Source organism: Nasonia vitripennis, chromosome 4 (genome assembly GCF_009193385.2).
Source record: "Nasonia vitripennis strain AsymCx chromosome 4, Nvit_psr_1.1, whole genome shotgun sequence".
Lineage (NCBI taxonomy): Eukaryota > Metazoa > Arthropoda > Insecta > Hymenoptera > Pteromalidae > Nasonia > Nasonia vitripennis.
This window is the reverse complement of record NC_045760.1, coordinates 14,011,107-14,036,510: the sequence shown is the minus strand read 5'-3', so window position 1 is coordinate 14,036,510 and position 25,404 is coordinate 14,011,107. Positions and strand designations below refer to the sequence as shown.

At 46.5% G+C, this 25,404-nt stretch overlaps 2 protein-coding genes across 5 annotated transcripts in view; both read left to right on the top strand.

Moving 5' to 3' along the window:
* LOC100114694 (ecdysone-induced protein 75B, isoforms C/D) overlaps window positions 1-25,404 on the top strand; it is a 138,425-nt gene that overhangs the window by 45,266 nt on the left and 67,755 nt on the right. For all 4 annotated transcript variants that reach the window (XM_031929766.1, XM_031929763.1, XM_031929764.1 and 1 more), the window contains exon 2: window positions 25,205-25,263. The gene's annotated coding sequence lies outside the window, so the exon portion shown is untranslated. The remainder of the gene's footprint in view (window positions 1-25,204; window positions 25,264-25,404) is intronic.
* On the top strand, window positions 7,465-9,551 carry LOC103315594. The gene is made up of 5 exons (XM_016984332.2): window positions 7,465-7,879; window positions 7,948-8,235; window positions 8,869-9,020; window positions 9,096-9,282; window positions 9,373-9,551. Exons 1-5 carry the CDS (start codon window positions 7,798-7,800, stop codon window positions 9,474-9,476), a joined length of 813 nt encoding a protein of 270 aa, XP_016839821.1. The 5' UTR covers window positions 7,465-7,797; the 3' UTR covers window positions 9,477-9,551.

The following is a 25,404-nucleotide window of genomic DNA, read 5'->3' as shown; positions in this document are numbered from 1 at the left end:
TAGCCAATATTCCTCCTCCTCCTCCTCCTCCTCCTTCTTCTTCTTCTCCTTATCTCCCTCTTCCTTCTTCTCGCGCTCTTTCATTCCCAAAGCCTCCATACTCGGCTCGCCCAAAGAGCCTCTCTTATAATGCCTTTTAATTCGGAGGGCATTTCTCAGCTCGTGCGTCGTGAATCCATCATCCGTTTGTTTCGCCTCGCACGCATACGTGAGCACCAACTGTCCCCCAAAAAGCATTTTAAATTACGATTACCGGACTATTACCGAGCGCTGCACTCTTTCGAAGCTGCTTTAGCTCGTCGGCTTAATCGCCGCATAAAATTAAACGAGCGCCTTCTTCATTCGGCTACTTCGCATGATTTCTTTTCCCTCCCCTTCTCGCACGCGATTTGCATAATTGATGACTGAGTAATAAGTATCGTGACAATGGAATGCACCGCGTAAAAATCGTCGACTCGAAAAAAATTACGTGCCCTCGATTATCACAGCGAAAAGTGCGCGGAACCCGCCCGTTATAGCTACCGGTCATTACAGCCGTGCGCTCTCGAGTATCAGTTAATGGTACGCCATTATTGTTATTATTATTATTATTATTATTATCATTATTATCATTATTATCATTATTATTATCACCGTCATCGGCCGTTTGGGGTCATTTGAGCGCTCGCGATTATGCGAACGTCTTTGCACAAGCGTCCATTATCGCGGGCCCGTATTATCGTCATAAGTGGGCAAAAATTGCTTATCTCCCGAAAACGTTGCTCTTAATATGCAAACGGAAGCTTCTGTTTGCGATGTCCGCCTTGCCGTACCTGCAACACATCTACTTACACGTATACTTCTGCAATTTTACGTACATCGAGAGTGGCTCTGAATAATTGACGCTAAATCGTTAATTTCGATCGCGGTGCATTATGCAAAAGAGTACAAACGTAAAAGCTGCACGAAGCACGGAGTGCGCGGCATTAGTATATAGAGAGCCAGGCGGTTTCTCTTTCGTTAGCTTTTATTTGTCGGAGTAGTCGCGGGGGGCAGCTATATACACTATACACAGCAAAGAAAGAGACGACGCGAAAGCAGAGCGATTCTGAAAGAGTAGAGGAAGACGCGGCGGCGGCGGTGGCGGCGGCGGTGGCGACGACGACACTCGTTCCGCGATTGGCTTTGCCTAGCGAATTTATCGAGATCGACGTCGAGTCGAGTACAATTTGTTGGAAAGCTTACGTGCTTCCCCTCTCTGCGTGTACTATACCACACAGCTGAATGAGTTTCCTCGCTCGAGAGTGTGTCGTATACGTGTATACGTACACAGGCTTAGAAAGGCTCGCGTCGATACGCGAGAGTGTATAATGCATTAGATGCGAGAGAACGAGTGGGGGGGTATATCTACAGTACAGTCGTGTAGATTATACTCGGCTGGTATACGTACGCGTGGGGGGAGAAACGCTTTCTTAACGCCGCACTTTACTTTGGCACAAATTAATTGGCAATCTCCGGAGAGCGCGCGAGGGCTTAAGTGGCTTTTTTCCCCGGCGGGGCCCGCGCTGCGTATTATACCGATATGCATTATATTACGCGACACTCGAATGCGTGAGTGCGCGTGTGTGGCGGAAGAATATAATACGCATCGAGAGGAGAAGTGCAGTTAAAACTCGCTTTCGAGCCGCAACGAGCCTCGAGTCAGCTGCAGCGCCAAAGTGAAAGTTTATTACTCGGCATGAAATTATCCGAACGAGCCTTGTATGAGTGAGTTTCATCCGTCGTCAGTATTACTCGCCGCGCGCAAAGATACACAGCTGTATGTATAGGAATGCTCAAAAGAGAGAGAGAGAGAGAGAGAGAGAGAGAGAGAGAGAGAGAGAGGTGAGTGATGAGGTCGGAGATTAAAGCTGCAGTAGAATATCGTGTTGATTTATCATTAGCGCGGCATTGAGGCGGAGCAGGAGCTGGCACAATAGGCCCCATTGGCCCCCTACCGTCTATACGTGTGTGTGCGAGCGCGAGTATCCCTCTCACTCTCTTGTCTCGGCGTCTCGCCCCCGCTCGCGGACGGCAAGCTCGTCCAAGGATGAATGCCCCAGGTATAGCCGGGGAGCTGAGGCAACAGCGACGGGCCTCGATAAGCATTCAGATTAGTGTGACGCCTCGAACGTGTTTACGTTTAATTACGCTAAGAGTCTCCGTTAGGCTGGACCGCTGCCAGCCTCGCGCCAGTCGCCGCGGCCTTTCACGCTGCTGCGGCTGTATAACGTATTCTTTTATTTTCGGATTTTCCCCGTCCTTCCGCGGCAACCCTGATGATTATGTCCCATCGTCATCGGTCGCTGCTGTATTAACAAGGTAGCTTCCAGGGTGCGAAAACAGCGCTTGTTACGTGGCAGAGGTACATGGTCGGGGATGAATATTTAAGACGCTCAACAAGTTGCGGATTTTTCTTTAATCAGAGCCCGAGCACCTTCGCTGCAGCTGCCGCCGCATCGAGCTCGTTTTCAGTGGAGCGCTGTACTACTCCGCCCTCTAAACTGCTGCTTATGCCGCAATAGCTCCTCTTATACAGCGGCTAACTCTCCCGTCGTCCTCGTCCTCGTTGTCGCGTTGCGGTTTTAAATTTATCCCTGTTTTTCGCCTAATTGAATAGCAGGAATATTTTTTAGTTATCCAATCAATTAACTTGGCTCCGCAGACGCTCGGCGCGGATTCCCGTATAAAATAAATCCACAGCGCGCCGGTCTACGATCTATTTAATTTCGCGCTTTTTTGCCTCCGATCCACTCACGGCTGCATGTGCTTTTTTCTTTTTATTTTATTAGCGGGATTGCAATCGGCGAAAATGGCGAGAGCTTTATTTGTGCCGCGTCGGCTGTAAATCCAGAAGGTATAAACACTCTTTTTCCCACCAGCCGATATACTCTCTAAATTTGAAGCAGCGAAAGCTCGCTGTTGTATGCACTGTTCGCAATACCTATATGTTGCAAAGAGATTAGAAACCGAGTTTTCGCTCTCATACAAATCGAGGGATTCCTTACAAACGCTTTGTGTGCACATCTGCTTACACGTATAAGCGCAGTCTACTAGCTCTCTTATGCTCTTGCCGCTACACCACTTTCACTTTTACTCTTCTTACGCGTCTACGTCCCGTTCATTTCCTCCGCCGTTGCGCCGACTACTATACCACTACTTCTTACTCTTCTTCTTTTGGCAAAGAGAGAAAGAGACGCGATCGCTTACAGCACGTGAAAAGGTGCCGCGGCGCGTTTGTTTGCGCGAGGAAAGCTCGGCCCGCCGCGGGCTACTGCTAAAGTGAAGCGAGAGCTTTTAGCGGAGTGGCTGATTTATCAATGTATTTATTCCGAGATATTGAATTCATTTAGTTAAGTAGTGCGCGAAGCCGGAGATCTCGGCTACGGCTGCTCCACTTAGCGGCCGGCAATCTCACTCTCCCGCAGCAGCTCTTAGCCGAAATTCCGAAGGAACGGCGCTTTATTTCATCCGAGCAAGCACAGAGCGCGAGCCTTGAATAGAAGAGCAGTGGCGGAGAGTACGTTATCGAGCGGACTCCACTCCGGCGAGTTGCATTCGGAGAAACTCGCACGACGTTTTGTTTTAATTAGAAGGAAAATCGAGATGTATAAGCGCAGTGTAAAGCGCGCTCTCCGGAACGTTAATTGACCGGTCGGGATCGCGATCGGCGCGAGTTTACACGCGCGCGGCAGCGTTCCGGGACCACAGCTTCAAAATAAATATCGCACTCGGCTCTTTCTCGCGCTCGCCTGCAAAGAGAGCGACGCGAATAAACCAGACGAGGGAGAAAGAGAAAAAGCTATACACAGCTCTCTTTTATTTACCCTATCCACGTCGTGCGCGCGCGGTTTATAACCGGGAGCGATCGCGCGTCTGCCTCCGTTATTTATTTATTTTTCTAGAGATTTTTCGGGGAAAATTCAATTATGAGATAACACGTGCGCCCGCGCGCGCCAGGGAGAGAGCACGCGGGCTTTTGTATAATCGCTGAAAAATTGGTCGACGGGGCTCGCGCTAGTAGCTGTGTGTGTGTGTGTGTGGGTGTAGGCGAGAAGCCCCTTTTAAAGCTTTTTCGGCCCGACGGCGGCGACGGCGTCGCACCCCTCTTAGCCGGACTGCACTTTCTCTCTACCTCCCGCGCTCACTGGCGAGCGCCTCTCGCTCTGTTTAATGCAGTCCATTAGAGTGCATTTAGATCGGGGGATAGTTAAAGCGCTGCGATGCGCCTATACCGCCCGGCAGCGCGTCCATGGAAAATTGTATATTATACAACCTTCCCTGGTAGAGAAATAACCTAACGAGTTAGCTAGCTTAATAACGTTAAGCTACTATCAGTAAGTAAAAATAAGTTTAACGTTAAAAAATTGTAAGCTTACAATAAGTTTACGGTACCTTAAACGTAGGGCTATAATACGAACATAACCTTTTTTGTACTTATAATAAGATTTATAATAATAAATAAAACTACTTCATTACTTTGTCTCCTACGAAATTTTATGCTAACTACTTAGTGCGTGAACTAGAAAAAATAAAGTTTCATTACTACAGTGCAAGTGAGAAAGATAAATATAGTAAGAGAGAATGGTAGGGAGAGAGAGAAAGGAAGTGTATACATGAGCACACAGCACACACACAAGCATAATATGGTTTAACCGTCGGTCATCGTCGCGATCATGTGGCATGCTGTTCCAAAATTCGGAAATTGTTTCTATAGCGCAGTTTGAAACAATAAAAGTATAATTAATAGTGAGTGAATAGTTAGTAAATAAAGTTTTTGAAAGTGTTTGTAATCGACTGCGATAACAAAAGTTTTTATTAAGTTTGGAGCAAATGACTCCATAACCTAAAACTTTGAATATATTGTACTCTTTTTTCAAGACATTAATAAGATAAGATGAGCCCAAAAAGAAAATTGAGTAGCAAGATCTATCGTCAAAAAAAAGAGAAAATAATGGATAATTTATTAGAAGAATATAATGCAATAATAGAACTAGCAAGTGTAAGTGATACATTAGACACAAACCAGACTTTACACAGTGAATCATCAAGTCATTAAGGTTGTCCTCGAGAAGAGAATAATAGTTTTTCAGATGAGTCTGAAGAAGAGTTACTAGAGGATCAAGATTCGCAATCAATTATGGCTCTACAATTACAGCGCTGGATTGTGGACACGAAGACACCTCAGGCACATTCCGACAAACTCTTAAAGATTATGAGAGAGAGAGAGAGAGAGAGAGAGAGAGAGAGAGAGAGAGAGAGAGCGAGAGAGTGCTATCTTGACATTGCCAAAATGCACAAAAACTTTTTTAAAAAGTGATGTCAAGTTTAATGTGGAAGAAATGGAAGTGGCTGATGGTACAAGTGGTGAATTTTTTCACTTTGGATTAAAAAAGAAATTAGAAGATTCTGTGATAGTTGAACTGCACGAGTCTAATGTTATAGAATTGATTGTCAACATTGATGGCTTTTCGCCATTTAAATCTAGTAATCTTTCTGTTTGGCCAATTCTCGTTAAAGTATATACAAAAGGTGATCAGTGTTATAAACCTTTCAGTGCTTCGGTGTATGCTGGCAATGGTAAACCCAAAAGCTCGGCTGAGTACTTGAAAGAATTTGTTTATGAAATTCAAGATTTAATGGCTGATGGACTTACAATTAAGAACAAGCATTTAAAAGTGAAAATTAAATTCGTCTGTGATACGCCTGCAAGATCATTCATAAAGTGCATAGTTAGCCACGTAGCACTTCATGCATGTGAGAGATGCAGAGTAGTTGGTGTACAAGTGAATAGTGTCACAGTATTTTTAGGCGTTGACCGTCCAAGAAAAACAGATGATGATTTTCGAAATTTTGTTGACCCACAATGCCATACCGGAGTGTCATTACTCAATAATTTAAATCCACCACTAGGTTTGGTATCCCAGTTTGTTCTGGATCCAATGCATCTTCTCTACCTCGGGTGTGTTAAAAGGATTCTGGAATATTTTATGCAGCCTTCCAAACACAAAGTTCGACTAAGTGGATTGGAGAAAAATGAATTGGAACGACGGAGTGTTCAAATTCATCCAAATATACCAAAAGAATTTCCAAGAAAATTAAGACCAACAAAAGACTGGACCAAATATAAAGCAGTAGAGTACAAATTTTTTATACTCTATGCGGCACCAGTGATTTAAAAAAAAATTATTGTCCGTTGAACTGTATGAACATTTGATGCTGTTCGTTGTAGCACGCAGACTGATGTCCAGTGAGAACCCACTTGTGCACATTCCTCTAGCTCGACAATATTTGAAGTGCTTTGTTGAGAAGTCTGTTGACTTTTTTGGAGTGACATTTATGTCACTAAATATTCATAATCTTATTCATGTATGTGATGATATACAGAATATGAATATGAGTTTTAACGAATTGCATTTTCTTTTGAGTCGTACCTAGGAAAAATGAGTAGTGCTTTACGGCCACCAACACATATAGTGTCTCAGTACAGCAGAAGACTTCAAGAACATGAAATGTTTGATGAAGAGACGCCCAGTAACAGTTCAGAAATTTTAATTCTACAAGAAAGAAATAAGGAGATTATAAAAATAAAATATGGTGGAATGATTTTATCACCTCAAAATCCAAATAGTACAGTTTTGTTAGATGACAGAAGTATAGCAGAGATTATAAGACTATATAAAAATGGTGACAATATTCGCATGATAATTAAAAGATATTTGAAAAAGGAAACAATTTTTAACTCTCCTTGCGAGTCCAGTATCCTCAATATGTGGGAAGTCAGTCGGCTTTCATCTACAATAATAGATTTACCGTTGAATTCAGTTATTAAAAAATTTGTGAAACTACAGATCAACTACTGGATCACAGAAGAGACGAGAACATTTGTAATGCCACTCCTTCACCAAAACAGTTTCAAATAAATACATATAGTTGTGCAAAAATAAAGTGCATTTTGGCTTACTATAAAATACTGTTTTTAAAGAGTATTTTTTGCACCACGTAGGTAAGTCAAAAAACAATTTCTTAATTATATATATTTTGTTTAAATTTTATAGCATGATCAATTAGTATGCACAATTCAATAGTTTCAGTTAATAAAAATCAATGAAAGATAAGGCTTTAACAAACTAACCTCAATTCCGCAATTCAAATTTACCCGCGTTTAATTCTAGCAGAAAATATACAAAGTCGATTTAACACCTCTTCAAAAGTTTTCTTTTATAGTTGTGCAACACACGTGATTCTTGTTTGAATATTGTGCACACATTTTATTTTGTTCATTTCAAATAAATATAGCAGCTAGATAATAATGTTACTTAAATATTAATTTGTATATACAGAGAGAGAGAGAGAGAGAGAGAGAGAGAGAGAGAGAGAGAGAGAGAGAGAGTGCGTGTGTAGTGTATAACTGTGACCATAACCCCAAAATTTTGTTTATTTACAGGATGTCTGATAAGGAGTATGATGAACATTCAAGTGACAATTTGCAAGACTTCAGTTTTGTTCAATTTATTCATAGAGGGAGAAAGAAGAAAGTGGAAGCTATTGACATTGTGCCTAGCAAGTGGCTAGATTATAATAAGAAGAACAACCGGATGTTTACCAAGTTCCTCGATAGCCCATATACTGATGAAGATATTACAATGCTGCACAATTTGGTGAGAGATAATGTTGATGCACCTGAGGATTGGCCAACGTATCCAGTCAAAGTGTTGGGACGAGCGACTACTTATGCTCTTGCTATGATAAAAATCAAGAGATTGGAGACAGAAGAAAATGTTTTTACGGCAGATTCTGATGAAAGCGCTTCTGGAATACAGGATAAAGTCTGCTGTTCACCAGAATGCAGCAAACGATAGTAAGTTAAAAAAAATCTTATATTATTTTTGAAGTGTCATTTAACAAAATTATTGCACTTTCTTGCAGAATCAATCACATCAGAGATTTCATGTGCTTCAGTTGCTAACAGTCATTCAAATCAGAAAAATCCAAACGATGAAACGGTGGAGGATGAAGCCTCTGCAACTAATTCACCTGCTGCTGCTGCAACAAACACGATGGAACCAAGTGAGCCAGACAATGGATCTGCTGTGTCATTGCCTCATTCAGATTTTGCCGTTGAAGATGGAAATATCATCCATACAGAAGATGGAACTGCTATGGAAGAATTACAATTCCCTGTGGTTGAAGTGGAACATTATAAAACAAAATCAGGTTTGACTTCCGTTTATAATCAGTTACATTAAGAGTCGCTGCTATATTGTAGCATATAATTTTCATTATCTTTATTAAGAGTCGCTGCTATATTGTAGCATATAATTTTCATTATTTTTATTAATAGTATATTGTGCAACTGGGGGGGGGGGGCGATTTCTAACCAGGGTGAGATTTGAGCACGAATTGGAGTCGGGGCGCCGAAAGCGCCCGAGACAGAGACGAGTGCTCAAATTTCACCCGACGTAGAAATTGCCCCCCCCCCTTGTTGCACACTGTACTTTTTTTGACAAGTGCCTGTAAAGACCCGTTTTCATGCATATAGAGTGAATGGTAAGTTGCGCATTTTGAGTCGTAAACCACTCTCTTTAAAAAAATATCAATATTTTTCAAAAATTTTCAAAAATTTTTTTATTTTTGAGTGTTTTTGAGTTATTATGAGTAGCGGGAGGGAATAGCCATTCTCTCCCGCATGCTCGAAATGAGCAGCTTGCCTTTCACTTTAGTGTTGAGAAAAATGTTTTATAGACTTTGAGACGATAGTGTTGGCTCGGCTAAATAATATTACCAATGAAATTCAAGAGCTAAGAACCACTGTGGAAAGCTTAGTAATGAAGCAAAATGAAATTACAGAGTATTTATTGGACAAAAAAGTTGTCCAAAACAAAAATTCAGCAATCGATTTCTTCAAAAAATATAATTTGTCACTACCGATTGAGGATATGGATAAATTTCATGCATTCGATGATGAACTGAGGAAGAATGCATTCCTTAAAATAGATGTGGTGAGTACGAGTGATAAAATTGATTTCTAGCTATTTATTTGTTTCTATTAATAATTGGATTTTTATCGATTGCAGTATTTAGAATTGACATCGCTGGTTGATCCTACAGGCTGTATCCCAAAAAGCTTCAATGCGATACTAAAAAAATTTATAGCAAATAGCATTGCTCTGCAACTGACAGCAGTTAGGAAGGCTCATGACCCAACTAAGGAGCAAAGTCATACCAAATTCAAGGATACTGAGTTATATCAATATATGTGTGGTACGTTCTTTTTATTATTAATAAATATCATTTGTTTTCTTTATAGATGTATAGATATGTATATTTATATATGTATTTATTACTTTTCAGTTGTAATGACTGCAGCGATGAAAAAAAGAAATCTTGTTCCTTCGGATAAACTGATGATCTCTGGACTGAGTTCCGTATTGTGTAATGCAAAAAGATGGGACTAGGATTATTACATTTTTGCTATTGTTCAACTATGTGATTTCGGAAAGTACGCGTATGCTAATGATCAAAAACCAAATATTACAATTTTAAGTTTATGTACTTATATCTAAGATTATAAGAATAATATATAATTTATTAACTTATTGTAGTAAAATTATACTTGTAATAAAGTAAAACATATAATATAATTTAAAAACTGTCTTTTCATTTTATAATTTATTTTATCATGTCATTTGTAATGAATACAAAAAATATTTTGAGGTTATATTTACTTTTCAATTGCCCAATTAAATAATAAACTGCAGGGGTTGCAGCTTTACTTCTTTTTATTATTGATTATTATAAAACTAAGTTTTTAGGACAATTTTTTTTTTAATTTAAATCAAATAATCTGTTTATTGATAGGGTTGTATTTCATATTAAGCTTCTGTTACCTACTATGTGCCTTAAAACGGTGACGCTAGTAGTTCGTCGTAAGCTATTTTTCGAAGCTTCGGAGAGCTAATTCTGCAACTATTAGGTAATTCGAACCTTATAAGTAGTTGCGTTCTCTACCAGGGTTGATATATAGCCAGAGCGTTTGTATAAGAGTGTGCAGACGTTGATTTTTTTAATTGCGATAGAAGTCGCTTAAATTCGCGTATACCTGTAGTAAAGTATGATATCGAGCGGCGCGAGCTCAGTGAATTAAGGCTCCGCACAGCTAGCTGCGGACTGGGCAGAATTCGGCATGTTCTATTCATTATAAGCGCGCGCGAAACTTATAGAGCCGGACGCTTAGGAGCTAGCCGCTCTGCCTATGCCGCCGCTGCCGCTTCCAGCTAGTAGAATATTAAAGCGATTTCGCCGCGATTAATGCTCGCGAGGGAGAATTAGGAAAATGTGACCGAAAACGAAGAGACACGTTAACCTTCACTTATTTACCGAATTCGCAATGCTAATCTGAATTTCCGAGTCGCGACAAAGAAAGCTTGCAATCTAGAGCCGCGTTACACGCGCGCAAAAAGCTCCAGGCACACGCATAGACAAACGAGTGTGTGTATACTATATAAGACGCGCTGAAGGAACATTTGCGCGCGCCAGGCGGATTTAATCCTAGCAAATTAATTCCATTTTCTCAGAGCATCGCGCATTCTCTCTGTGTTTCGTCCTTCATCAGCTCAGCTATGTGCGCGGGCTGTGCAGCTCTATGCCTCCCCCCTGCGCCTTTCCGCTCCACTACCTTTTCCATCCGCGCCTTGTCGCTTGGCTCTTTCTCTCTCTCTCTCTCTCCCTCTACAAGGAATTGTTAATTGCTCGTGCGCAGCACCAATTTGCATTGATCAATTTTAAATCAAGAGCTCGACGTGTATCTAGCCGAGCTATATATACGCGCGAAAAGTGCGCGCAGCTTCGATCCAAAGACGCGAGCGCGCGCGCGTTACGACATAGTCGATTGAGTTACTCTGCCGCGGCGAAGAAGAAAGTATATATAGTAGACGATGTGCGCGCAAGAGCGACATCCTCGCGAGCGGAATTATTGCGCTGCAGCCGATGAATATGGAGGCGAATTTTAATTACATAAGCGCCTGCAGCTTCATTACTCAAATCACTCGCTTCCTTTATTCATAATTCTCGACGCAGCGCGCGCTGTTATTTGCGCCGAACGGAGAGAATCCGCGGGCCTGATGGTACCACGACTATAGTACAATGTAATAGGGAGCCGATAATCGAATGTCTCCGCAGTCGATGTGATCGAATCCAGCGCGCGCGCGGATATGTATAACGCTACTCCCGAAGCTTCGCCAAGACTGTTTAATGAAACATAGCGCGAGCTTGAGCGCTCTGTTTTAATTATACAGCGCATCCTTCGCGCTCAGACAGACTTAAGCGGTAAATCTTCGGGATGATTAGACGCAGCCGTTACGAAATCAGCGCTCGCTGCAGCCGACGAAATTAACGAACGTATATCCTATAGCGCGCGTGGCCGATCCCATGTGCGCGCATAATTATAACGAAATTCTCTCACTGCTGGCCGTACACCGAGACGCGCTCTTGATAAAAAGTCGACCTGCAACGCGGCTGTGATCGATGCACACGCAACTCTCGGGAAATTCCACGCGTCAGCAAATTCAGTCGCTCTCACCGAGGAGGCGCAAAGACAAGGGAGGAAGAAAGCTCCTCCGTAGGAATGTAATAGCGAACCAATTACTCTCTCTCTCTCTCTCTCTCTCTCTCTCTCTCAAAGAACGCTATTTATTTTCTGAGTACCCTCTCACATAGCTCCCTGCCTCGCGCGCGCGCGCGCGACACAAATCAATCATCTTTACACACAGCCCCGCATATAAACTTTTTCATCCGCGCGCGTCCCAAACAAGAGATTATTTACGTAGCGGCACGCGTCTGCTTGACATAAGGAATGTGCTAATGAGATCATTTAACGAGCTGCCCCCCCCCCCCCCAACCCTCTTCGATGTCCTAAGTCTGCGCGTCGCCGTTAGGATATTTACCATCCCGTTGATTTACGCTTTCTCCGCTTCGCTCTCAACGCGAGAGAGGAGCTGCTTCGGTGGCTGATGCTCCGTCACCGAACTATACGTCGCGTGCGCGGGGTTATTCTTGGGCTGCTGCTGCGGATTTCGTTGTTTTTCGCTCATATCCCGCGACGTACAGGGCGCACATTATGCACTCGTCGTCACGTAAACGAGACGCGGAAGTCGCGCGTCGATTATTCGCGCAAACTTCTGCTTTAATTATTGCACGAGATACATACACACGCGGCGCGTAAATCAAATCTATATACGTGTATAATATCTATAAATACAGATGTTTATTGGAAGGTAAATTTGAGAGGCTCGCTCGTAAAACGCTAGAGCGAGAGCCGGGCGCGTCTCGGAAGATTTCGTTCAATTAAGGTATCTCGTTAATTAATATCTCGGCTGCGCGGCGGCGGGCATATATGAGAAATTCGGGCCCGAGGAGCTTAATTCCCCCCCGCGGCCCCTGCTCCCCGCGAAAATCTCATTGGCCTCGTGATTTACGCGCGGGGCGAGCTTCTTCTTCTTCTTACGAGACTCTCCCCCCCCCCCTCCCCCCAGTCTCTCAGGCTCGTTAGCATAGAGGGACAAGTACTCGCGAGAGGGAGAGAGATAATCGTTTCCTGGGCTTCTTTTCTCTACTCTCCTTCTGTGCGAGCTCGTGCCCCTCCCGCGGCGCGTCGCGCGCATAAATAAAGCCGCAGAATTTATAATGACAATTACCATAAAAATTGTCACACAATAAAATATTTGCCGAAATTTACGACACAGGCGCAAGCCAGCAGAGCGACTCCTCGAACAAGGGACGACTAAGCGGTTATGGCCTCTCCGCCCCCACCACACCGGCAGCAGCTACACGCGGCTCCGGAACTTTACAGCCAATTATTTTATACGTCGTTTTATTGCGCGTCTCATCTGTCGCGGCCGCGAGTAGTCTCTCCAGCTCTTTCTCTCGCGCTGCACTTCTTGCAAAATGGAAATCTGCTGCTATTCGCTTATTGTCCGTCGAATTTGGAGCCTCGTATTTTAGAGCGGTTTATCGGGGCTAGGGCAGCTTACTCTCTATACTCCTTCTCACCTGTGGAATCTATAGATGTTTGCATTCTTTTTCAGCTGCTGCAGGCTCGTTCTTTTTTTCTCGCGTTTCCTCGAGCCTGGCGCAGCCAACAATCCATGCCACGGCGTCGTGCACGAAAGGTCTTGAAATGCGCATACATTAGGGGCACGCGATCCCCCGAATAGGTAGCGAAAATTACAATTTAAATGCGACCGACTGCACGCGTGTCCCTATACCTGTATACACTGTGCCCTCGGCTCTCGCTCTCTCACCTCTGTATCTCTCTCTTTTCATCTAAACATCTCATTTTTATGCGCCGCTCGAATTCCGCGCCGGGCATTCTTATTGTGCCACTGCTGCTGCTGCTGCTGCTGCTGCTGCTGCACGGGGACGAGTCGAGCTCTCTCGAATACGGTCACGCGATATTTGTGCATCCGAGTGACCGCGCTGAGATTGCGTATACTACATCGTGTACACACGCCGCTCATAATTACCCCGCGCGCGCGCAGTAGTTCTCGTGATTGGAATATCCAGCGGTACATATACGCACCTATATACACATAAAGGGGGTGTAAGTTGCGGGCGCGGCGGGATATATAGGGCTTAGCAGAATTTCTTCGAATCAGGCGAAAGCCAATTACAAGTTTAACTCTCGCACACGCGTACTTGCACAGTATAGTCGTCGAGGCGAGAACTAACTGGCTGCGGATTGAATTTACTTTCTATTCGTTTCAAAACAATCGTGCGCGCTCTCGGGGAGTTTCAGCGGCTGTGTGCCGCCAAAATCGCGAAAGCTACACACGTAAAGTATAAATTACACACGCCCGCGCACACTGCACCGACAACGTCATAATTGTTACACTCGCGCGTTTTAACGCTGTAAATGCGCGGGGCTGATGTTGCCGTGGGCGCTGGCCGTTGTTGCTCGCATTTTCGATTAACCGCGCGCCGGAAAAGCGGACATTAATATAATACGTAAGCGGCGATAAACATTCAATCGGCCGAGCTCGTAAATACTTTCTATTTGTACACACGCGTGTGTGCTGCGGCTCGTGCATCTCATTATTGCACGTTGCCCGCATATACTTTCGACTCCGCGGCCTTATTGCGCCAAGCTTGAAAGTTATATCTTTGGAAAGATCGATTGGAAAGTTATATCTCTGAGACAACCGGTCGACTAACAAATCAATCGATGCGCTGTCCCGGAGCCGGATGCGACGCTGCTCTCCGAATTTCCGTGTACTAATTCAGAAGAAAAGAGAACGGAGACGAGTAGTAGTAGGCGTTGCGCGCAATCTCCCGGTAATTAACCGCTTCCTCGGAGCAAGGCGTTGTATCAGGCCCCGTCCATCTGCGCGCGCTCGGGCCCGAACAAAGAGCCATTTTCCTCCGTGCGGCGATCGCAACTTGTTGCACTATACCGCGCTTGACTGTGATGCTTTTCCTATAACACGCTCCGTTTTGAGTGATCAGTACTACTGCTGCTAGTGCAACATGCGATTGAGAGCAGCGAAAAGAAGGCACATCGGAACTAGCGCGAATGGAAGCAATTTACCTCTGTAATTTAGGCATTAAAACGTAGTCGCTCGACGAGCGAGAGATAGAGAGTGAGGCGCAGAGCGTTAAAGCGTTCGCGCATCCGTGAAGTTGGCCGACGACGTCACAGGACACGTCGCTCAAAGCAGAGGCGGCGGCGGCGGCGTAAGCGCGCGAGAATGGCCGGAAGTCGTGAAATGGGATTAACGTACGTTACATACTTACTTGCCGGCGCATGCACGCGACCGTGCCAAGGTGATAATTGAATAGATAGTCCGACACTTGTTATATGCGCCCTATCCCGCCTCCACTTATTCCACTCGACTTTCCTCCGCTTTTTTTGCACACGTGCGCCCGCGTTTTATATGGCCTATCGTTTCTATTATGCTAGTATTATTATTATTATAGATTTATTTTGCACTAGTCAAAAAAATACATATCACAATTATATTATGCTTTGTCATATCACAGATTTTTCACACAACGTAATCTATAAAGTCAATACAATATACAATAAAATTAGTATGCATGGGTTACAATTTTTTTGACAATCCATTTACTTGGCTCCTATCTCGGGGAGATTATAGAAAATGATTGTTACGAACATTTTTCGAGGTAATAAAGTACGCAAACCTCGCTTTTTATTCAATGACCTGCTGTCCAAGCTCGCCCGCTATCATGCGGAAATTCATAATCCAGCATACGAAAGCCCGCTCGGCTTCTTTTCCACAACGGTCAGCTTTGTCGCGTATCGCGCCAGTGTTTCTCTGTGAGCATCCGCAGAGAAGCCGCTGCATTTTCATCCTCTTATACGCCATCGTATCTCAGAGTCTTTAATGCTCCGCCTCGTTACTGCCCGGATATACGCGGCGGCGGCGGCGGCGGCGGCGGGGACCGGACTTTCCTCGCTGACCGTCATCGATATTTTCTCTTTGCCTTATATTCTCTCCCCGTTAAAACGGACCTCTCCCGGGCGCGGCCCTCATTTGTATGGCTCTCGAGGACAAGCTCGGCCGCTTCGATATTCCGGCATTTCTTTCTTCTTTCGTCGTCCCATGCGAAGCTCTCGTCTTTTCAAGCGCGCGCTGCAGCATCCTTCCCGTATACAGCGGCTCCTATATATACACACTGCGCGCGGCCCTTTATTGCCGGCGCGGTCTCTTCTTTTCCTCCAACTGCGCGCGATGCCGCTGTTATTCTGTCTCGAAGCTTTTGAGCTCATCCAGTTATAGCCCCCGCACATACAGCCATTCCGTCCAATTTATTAAGTGCCGGACTCGCCGCCGCGTAATAATGATATCGTCGTTGACGAAGCACCGAATCATAGTCGCTGCTTATTCCAGAGCCGAGAAGCTCATTGTGAGTAGCCGCTGCGATGCCAATGCTCAGTCCGCTTTGTGTCCTTAAATAACGAAGCCTCTTGTGTGTGTACACAGCGAGCGTACATCCATACTGTTCTACACGGCGGTCTTGAAAGGTTTCTCCGGTTTTCTCCGGCCGCCGCTCCTATGCACTCCGAGAGCTCAGCCTAAAGGATCGATCACCACCGTGCGGCTGCTGCTAACTGCTAATGAATTCTCGCCTTTTTTCGTCTCACCTGCTCATTAGCGTCTCTCTCTCTCTCTCTCTCTCTCTCTCTCTCTCTCTCTCTCTCTCTCTCTCTCTCTCTCTCTCTCTCCTCTGCGTAGTCCCGTTCTTCTCGCGCCTCTTCGACACTCCCACGAGCCGCGCGTGCGACTGAAAATTCGTAGTGCGCATCGCTCGGGCTTCGGCGTTGAAGAAGAGCGCGTTTATCGGCGTATCTCGCTTCTCCTCGAGTCGTTCACCTTTAAGGGACTCCTATTCTTCTCGATGGCGTCGCTCCTCTCTTGAATATTGAGAATACCAGGAGATAGCTCTGTAATCGCCTCTAACATCGCGTTAAACACAGCTGTAAAGAAACGCGGAGTATCTCGATTGTATACTTAGCGCGAGTCTAGATGTACGTACAATTAATATACGGCATATACTGCACACAGTGTGATTCTCATTTAGATAGAAACGTCGTCAACGTAATAATTAATCTTGCGAGAGGTGCTGGAGGACGGGCCCTTTGTGCATACACAAGCGACGGTCGATGATTGCAGACTTCGCGGCATACCGCTCTCGGCCGTGTGCATTATACCAAGAGAATGAGGCAGATTAATTGATTGATACAGTGTTTATTAAAAGCAGCGGCCTGTATTTTTGCCGCAATTAAGCCGCGAGATCGTATAGCTTTTGAACTGGAACGGATGTAAATACGTGATGTGCGCGGGTAAAACGAGCGCAGCAGTCGATCTTCGGCTTTCAGGTGTGTCTAAATAAAAGGAAGCCTCGGCGCGCAGGGCGAAATGTGTTTTTAATGATTCTCAGTCGCATCACTCGAAACTCCCCGCTAAAATCACGGTTTCAGAGTCTCATTTGCGATGTCGTTTAAAGCGTGCGTGTATACGTAAAAAAAAACAGCTGCGGAAGTCTGAAAAACACGAATGTTGACGACGAGGGATATGGAAGCATCTGCTCGTGGTTGGAACGTGCTCGTGGCCGCATACATACCGTACGATAATCGAAATTCATCAGCGAGATAAAGCGAGATAACACTCTATAACGGGCTGCAAACAAAGCTCGCGTCCTCAATGAGTAATATATGTGTATAAATACGCCGGAAGAAGTGAGAGCGTCGCGGCGGTGGATATTAACGATCGCTCCTCGTTTATTCCTTCTTATTTCCTTATACGTTTATTACTTATTAGACACACTGCAGCGCGGATGCTTTCTCCCCGCGAGCTATATAGTGTGCCCGGCTGTAATTACTCGGCTGTCGTAAGCGCGTATCTCTGGGCGCTTCTCCTCCGCGTACATACACGCGTATATCTGTATACATACAGACGCTAGCACGTAGAGTCACCTACTCGCTTGTATAAACGGGATACGAATGAGCAGCGACGCGGTTATATTATCCGGCGAAAAGTTTCGCAATTTATCGAGGATCGTCCGCGGCTAATTCGACGCAGTAGATATTCCTGTTCTATGTACGGGGAAATGTCGCGTATCTTCGCTTAGCGCGTTATTTCCAGCCCAGCTATTGCTGGGAAAAATGGAATCTCATCGTTCGAGTCGACTGTAGTTGCGGTGTGCTGCAGTATTTTCGCAAAGCGATTTCTGAGAGTATGGGGCGTATGCAGATACATCCGAGATTTCGATCGAACTTATTATCACATATATTAGAAGTAGAGAGGGGGGGGGGGGCGAAATCCCTTTCGTGGCAGAGTGAGAGAGCTCCTTATGCTCGAGGAGTTTCCTCTCTCTCCCTCTCTCTCTCTCTCTCTCTCTCTCTCTCTCTCGACCATCGGTCGGCAATATTCCCGGCGAATCGAGCGCTCGAGAAACCTTTATTGTTGCATATTGTTTCCGGAGCCCAGCCTTTATTATACGGCTCTCCTCTCGCTCTCTGGGCGCGCTCGAGCGCGAGGCATCGAAATAAAATTGCCCGAGAGCCGTCGAACTGTGAATGCTGCGGGTAGTCGGACGTATTTCTCGAAGACGCTTATTTATGCAAACAAGCTTTGTTGCACCTCGAGCAGTTAGAGAGAAAGCATATAGTGAGCTGGTATATATTCGACCTTCCTTCTTTGCACAGAATATTATACGGCTGCGCTACTGATTGATCAATCACGAGTCGAATCACCGAAATGCAGGCGCGAAAAGCGAAATCGATCGCGAGATGCAAATTGCTATTGGGGTATGATCGCCGCGCCGCCGAATTTCGTATTTGCATTATGCGGTTCCGATGCGAGATCTTATTTAAATACAAATTACACCAGCTTATCTCGATTCGCCCCTCGTTAACTGTGTGTATTATATAGGTATACGTGCAGTAAGAGGCGCGCCGCGAAGGTGAGGGAATACGAAAAAACGGTTAGGACACACCGACTGGCACGAAGAACATCGCAAGCTGCTAATGCACGGCTGAAGAGCCTTTGTATACTAGCTCACAGCTCACAATCGTAACGCGATCGCATCAATGGCGCGAGATTGTCGGTCACCTTAGGGGTCGCGCTCAGGTCCTTTGACATATCCACCTGAAGCTCAAACGCGCGCCGCTATGCTGTGCGCCGCAGTTTACCTCCTTTCATCCCCGTCTCGGCGCCGAGAATCGATGAATATTAATTGGCCCTTAATCGCCGCACGGCGCGTCTTGTAATATACATCCCGTATACCCGCATCAAAGTATATATATCAATACACTGGATCTTTCGCGCGCCTTCTTCGATTTGGAAAATATCGCGCTGAGAGATCCTTTCGATCGCGGCCAGGTTTAATTCGCGCTGCTTCGCGCTTATGTTATATACATGTATACAGGGTACAATAGAGCCGAGACCGGCTTTCGAGCGCGCGATGCAGGCCTCCGCCGCCGGTGTGCTAGAGCAAAAAGTTAATTCATTTCCAGCGTTTTTACCTCGATGTCGGAATATTACAGTCCAGTGCTTCTCAACCTATCTCCTCCGACGCGCTCGGCTCACACTCCGTCTGTATATAGAGGTATAATGCGCAAGACACGGCCGTTTGTCACGGGCTATCGCGCGCCCGTGCGGAGCACATATTTATCTCCATCTCTCTTTCGAGAGTTGTTCCTTCGAATTTTCACGATAACCGCGACGTGTCCTCTGGCATATGCACGTTATATTTATACACGAGAGCTACTCTTATCTCCGGAGATGATAATGCCCCCCCCCCCCTCCGCTCTCTTGGCGCAGCTTGATGTATAAATTGTCTCGCGAGAATCGCCAGGAGAGCGGCAAAAACTCTTCTCCCGAGCAGGTGAGAGAGTGCGCGGGATTTTACGAAATTTCGAGCGCGTCGAATCGGAAATTCGCCGCTTCATCTTACGGCGGCAGCGCGATAGTTCGCCCCTAAAACTCGCTTTCTCTCTCTCACTCCGCAGCTGCACGCACGGCTAGGCCCGCGAGGATCGATGCAGCTTAGGTATATTGTGCGGTCTGATCAGGGCAATAAAAACCGGGAGTGATTTCTCAATTTCGAGCCGACGTCTTGATCGACTTCTTTGCGGCCGATGCTTTTAATTAAAAATGGAAAAGTGGATCGTCGGCCCGACCGCTAGCTGCATATAGATGTATACACGTGGTGAAAGTCCGCGCGAGCAGTTTTTCCTCGATTTTCGTTTTGACTTTTCTCGGTGTATTAAATTTCGTTCTCTTTATCCGCTCTGCTTCCTCTCGTGGGCGCTTTTCTCTTTTATGACGCCGGCTCTCCCTCCAGCGGCAACGGCAGCTCGCATTCCCTTCCTTCATCCCCTTTGTTTTCCGACTGCAAATGAGTGGTCTCTTCCCCCTCTGTCTCTCTCTCTCTCTCTCTCTCTCTCTCTCTCTCTCTCTCTCTCTCTCTCTCTCTCTCTCTCCCCGACCTTCACATACAACGAAATCCTCGGCAGCAGCACAGCAGCAACGAGCATGCATATTCATATGTGGGTGTGTGTGCACACGAGAGGTTATTAATTAACCGAAAGCCTAATCAAGGTTCGTAGTCGAACTCGGGGAGGGGTGTGGGTGGCCTGAGTGCCGCAACACCCTCGCCAGCTCTGCTGCCGCCGCTCATGCTACTAGCTGTACTATACTGGCCCCTCTTTCTCTCTTGCAACTTTGTATACACGAGTCGGCTCTATCTATATATTGTATACCTATACTCTCTCGCGTGCGTCATTCTTCATTTTGCGTTCGACTATGTAACTATATACAGCCCTAGTGCAGGTAGCGCAGTAGTGTGAGAGCTGGGGAAAAAACTGAAACTCAACTCAATAACTGAATCGTTGCGAGACGAGTTATTCCGCGGTGTACAAACAACCTGTGTCTGGTCGAAATAGTGCTGCACGCACGGGGTATATACACTAGAGAGAGAGAGAGAGAGAGAGAGAGAGAGAGAGAGAGAGAGAGAGAGAGAGAGAGAGAATGGTCGAGGGCGACGATGAGAAGCTGCAGGCAGTGTGGGAGAGCAAAAACCAAATGAACAAGAGCTTTTGTATTTGGGATTTCTGAGGAGAGAGTAGGACGCGAATTCGCAGCGGAATCAACGCGCGAACCAATGAGTAAAGAGCGAGAGGGGGGCAACTGCAATTTGTACCTCTTACTGTCCGCGGGAAGAATGGCTATTGTCTTGCAGGAGAGAGACAGAGAGAAAAACGAATCGAGCCTCTATGAAAGCCCGGGCGAGCGAACGGGAACCGATATTTTTAATTTCAGTAGAAGCCAAACATCTACGAGCAGTCGAGCGTTTAACCTTGCTGTACATCCATATGCAGCGAAGATGATACAACTGACCGCTCGCCTCTTGGGAGATTATATTATTTTTTCATCAGGCGCGGAGACGGATGGTCCGAGAAATTGCATCCCCAAAGCGAATACCCTCTCGCCGTTTCTTCACTATTCTCTCTATCCCTCGCACTGCGGCGTACCTACACGCCGGGTATATACGTGAGTGGCCTCTCTCCCTCCGCCGAAACTCCCGTTCAAGCCGAATATATACGATCGGTCGAATTGAAAACCGGCGATCGCCGAACCGGCTGAATAAAATATCGCTTGGATTTATTGTAACACCTGGTATATCGAGCCGACGGCGGCGGGTCACGACCCTTAAGTGCACATACGCTCGAGCTTGTAGCACCGCTGCTGCTGCTCAAAAATACAATTACCCGCTGCTTGACGATTCGATTGTGCTCTCGCGGATGATTTATTAACGATCTTAATGAAATCCCGCGCGCCGCCTGAAATTCCATCGGCGCGCGCGAGAGCGAATAATATCGGCCGCATTAATATCGGCCTTACACGCGTAACGGACGAAGGGGAGCGAAATTAAATTTTCTATTTTGCAACCTATAGCCGTTACACCGCTGACCTCTCGGGGGAGCGAGGGTTCTCGAATCTCTTTCTCGGACGCAAGCCGCGTGCCAAAAACGAGACACGTAACACGCGGCCGAGTGCGCGCGTAATTAAAGCAAATAATAAGTTGAATTGAAAGCCGCTCGCTACGTGTACCGCGCCGGCGACGAGTGAGTGAGAAAAGTTTCGACTCGCCTTATTTATTTAAGGCAAATAATTCGCAGAAGCCAAGTTGGCTACCGGCAGCGTCAGCGGAGATATATTGGGTGTACGCTTTGGAGGGAGGTTATTTTAATTACTGTCCGGCGGCTCTAAATTAAAGAGCCGGGTTATTCCGACGCTAACCGTCCACTCTCTCTCTCTCTCTCTCTCTCTCTCTCTCTCTCTCTCTCTCTCTCGGACTGCAAGCCCCTCGCGCGCTCTCTATATGATGTTTGACGCTAACCGGCTTGACCCCGCTAAATCGGCCGAAACTGGCGGATTAAGGAGTCCGGAAAATTAAGCGCCGCTACATTTCCAGCGCACGGCCAGAGAGGGGCACGCGGCCAAGAATTTTATCGTTTCATTACGCGCGCGCGCGCGCGCGAGAGAGAGAGAGAGAGAGAGAGAGTAGCCCATACTCTCCGCTTGTTTAACATACACACACGTATACATGTATAAGCTGCGCGCAGCATTAGAGCAGCCGAGCGCCGAGAGATCGATTTCGAGAGAAAGAAGGAGGAGTATCTCCGTGACAGGGTGCGAAGTCGCGGAGCGCCCTCCTGGCGGGACGGCACTCAACCAGGGAAGTGTTGTCGGCTCGGGCTTTTCAGGAGCTTTCAAGTGCTTTCGCAGTTGCCTCGAGTGCCATAAGAGGCTTTCAGAAACGAAGGCGGAAACGGCCTTTTTAATAGGGTCGAGGAGTTGGCCTCCTCCCGATACTCTCTCTCTCTCTCTCTCTCTCTTGCTGCTTCTTTTTCCTCTTCTTATAGGTATGCTACTCCTTCTCGCGCCGCTTTCTAACTCCATCCATCAGTATTCGGCGTATAGCGATAGAGAATCAATTTCCGCGTATCGTCTCCTGTAAAATTTTCATACACTGGTATGTCCGCGCGTGTGTGTCTGTGTGCACAAAAATAGCCGAAAGTTCCCAACTCCCTCCTCTCAGCTCGACGTGCTCCATAATCCCGAATTCATGGCCGCGAAAAAGTTGGATTTTTTCGGAAGACTCTTCGGCGAGACACACGCCGCATGTGCGTCGGCCACGTGGCGAGCTAGAGTCCGCGGATAAAGTTAGGGCTTAAGCCTCGGCCAAATCCAAATGCGAGTTTAAAATGTTGCCGCGCGAATTCCGTCCCCTAATACTCTCCGCTCGGCGGGCGCAAGAACGTGAGCGTAACTTTATTCAAATTTTCTAGGAATTAAAAGAGAGTTTGCAGTTTCGCTCCGCAAACCTGCGCCTAATGCGAGGATCCGCTTCTGCTGCTGCTGCTGCTGCTGCTGCTGCTGCTGCTGCTGCTGCTGCTGGCCACTGCTGCCGCCGTCGTTCTTTCTACGCTAAGCCTCGGCTCTTCGAGACTAGGGATTACGCCGCGCGAATACTTTATTTTCCGCGCGCGAGACTCTACTGCGTACTGTATTACATTGTATGGGCGAGTACGTTGGTCGGTTGATTTGTGCGTCGCGAAACTCACTCGATTGAGCCAAAGTCGGCAGGTGTAAACGCGCTTATATAGCCTTGCGGACTTATCGAGGAGCAGAGGGAGGGAGAGGGCATCAGAACGAAACCGAAAAGCTTTCGAGTGTCCGAACTGATAGGCGCTTAAGTGGGATGGCAGGAGAACGCTTGTAGCGCTAATTGCCTTAATTCGATAAACTGCTAACCCCTTCCCGCGCGCCTCTCGGCCGGGCTTCATTATCCGCCGGCGCATTCATCCTCGCCCGCCTGCGTGCTTACGCGTATGCGTATCCAATTTAACCTTTTTCTCGCAATGGATTTATTAAAATACTCGGTGGGAATCTCGTAAAACGACTTATCGGAAATGTGTCGCATCTCGAAGCTCTCGTTCGAGACGCTCATTTGTGTAATTGAGGCGGCGCCGCCTCTCGCGCTCCGTCGCACGGGCGGAAGTAGCAAAAAACAATCGCGGCTAATTTCCGAGTCCAAAAGGCGCAATATCTCGCGGAAAGCGCGCGTGGCCGGAGTATACGCGCAGCGTTTTCAATTACACAGCGAAATCATCACCTAATGGTTTCTCGCTTTTTGAGAGGGTCTGCCCCGCCGTCGTCGCGATTACAAAACGTGTACGTGTGTATAGGTGCAGCTCGAGCTGACGAAGAACCTGCTGCTGTCTCTCCCTGCACTGGTGTGGCAGTGTATAGGTGAAACACAAGAAGAGACGAGGAAACTAGCGCTCACTCAAAAATTGCGTATTTAAAGGGCTCGCGCGCGTCTGGGAGTAGGCTAGACAAAGGGAAATAAGAAAAACTGCTGCACGCACGCATGTCTTTTGAAAACTCGCGCGACGCATTGATGCGTTTGAAAGAGGGGGGATGCATTTAATACAAGGGGGAGAAAAAGGATTCGCTCTGTGTGTGTGTGTGTGTGTGTGTGTGTGTGTGTGTGTGTGTGTGTCTGTGTGTATAGCTGACGCGCAGTCGAGGGGATGGAAAAAGGAAGTTTAAAAGCATCCGCGAAGAAGAGGCGAGCAATAAGAGTGTAGGGAGGGAGAGAGATAAAGGGCAAGCGATATTCGATTCATGTTTGTTGCAGTGAGGCCGCGCGCTCTTGGGTCCCTCTCTCTCTCTCTCTCTCTCTCTCTCTCTCTCTCTCTCTCTCTCTCTCTCTTTCTCTCAGCGCGCGGCGCGGTAATAAAGGTGTTATTAAATAGATTGAGATTAATTGCGTGATTAGTACTTTACGTGTAATTGGATAGCCCGCGCTGCAGTGAGAGAGAAGTAAATTGCACACCCTGTACTATACGTGTGTGTGCATACAGACTCTACGCGTTTGTATCGGCGGGAGAGCTCTCCTTTTCTCTTTTCTCTCCATTCTTTCTCGTTCGCTTCGCTCTCGGCGGTGCAGCTCGTGCGCGTGTCTCTGTGCAGTCTACGTACACACAGAGGCCTTTTCACGAGCTGTATCGTTTGCGCACAGCTCTCCGACACGCGAGCGCTCTGTTTTCCCTCTCTCTCTCTATCTCTCTCTGCGTTCGATCGTGGTCGTTATCCGCGAGTCGCTTTGATATATTATTCCTTTCGTAACTACACGCTTCAAGGATGATTTACGCGGAGGAGTATACGCGAGGCCCCATGTGCAAGATCTCGCGCGCATCGCACCGAATTCCCTCGAATCGCTTCGGCTGTATATGCTGCGCGGAGGTACTTTTTCTTTTCGTTTACGATCCATACACAGTGTATTATACTAATCACGCCAAATTGCAGAGCCGCGCTCGAGAGTCGTCTCGAACCGGTCGCTGATATAGCGCTATATAAATATACAGAATCGCTGCCCAAATTTTTTCCAATAATATTCATACGCAGATGCTTTTCCCTTAAAACTCAGCATTATGGCTTCGGAGGATCTCCTGCGAGGACCACCCGCGACGATCTTTGCACGGCTCTTCTGTATTTCCCACACGCCCCGCACACCTTTGCGCGGGAGATTTCACGTCGCGATACTATCATACAGCGTCTGCAGAAAACTAACAACTCTTTTTCGGTTTCAGGAGAGGCCTCTGATCGAGGCTATTGGGCACACCATCAGGACACACGTTCACAAATAGAGGTAAGCAACTATATGTTTCGTATAAAATTTTATCTCTCTGCGCACGTGACATCGGCATGATATCATCAGAGCACATCGGTGGCCTTGGCCCGCGGGCAGCCACCTCGCCATATCCTGAATTTTGATCGGCCATTATATCTC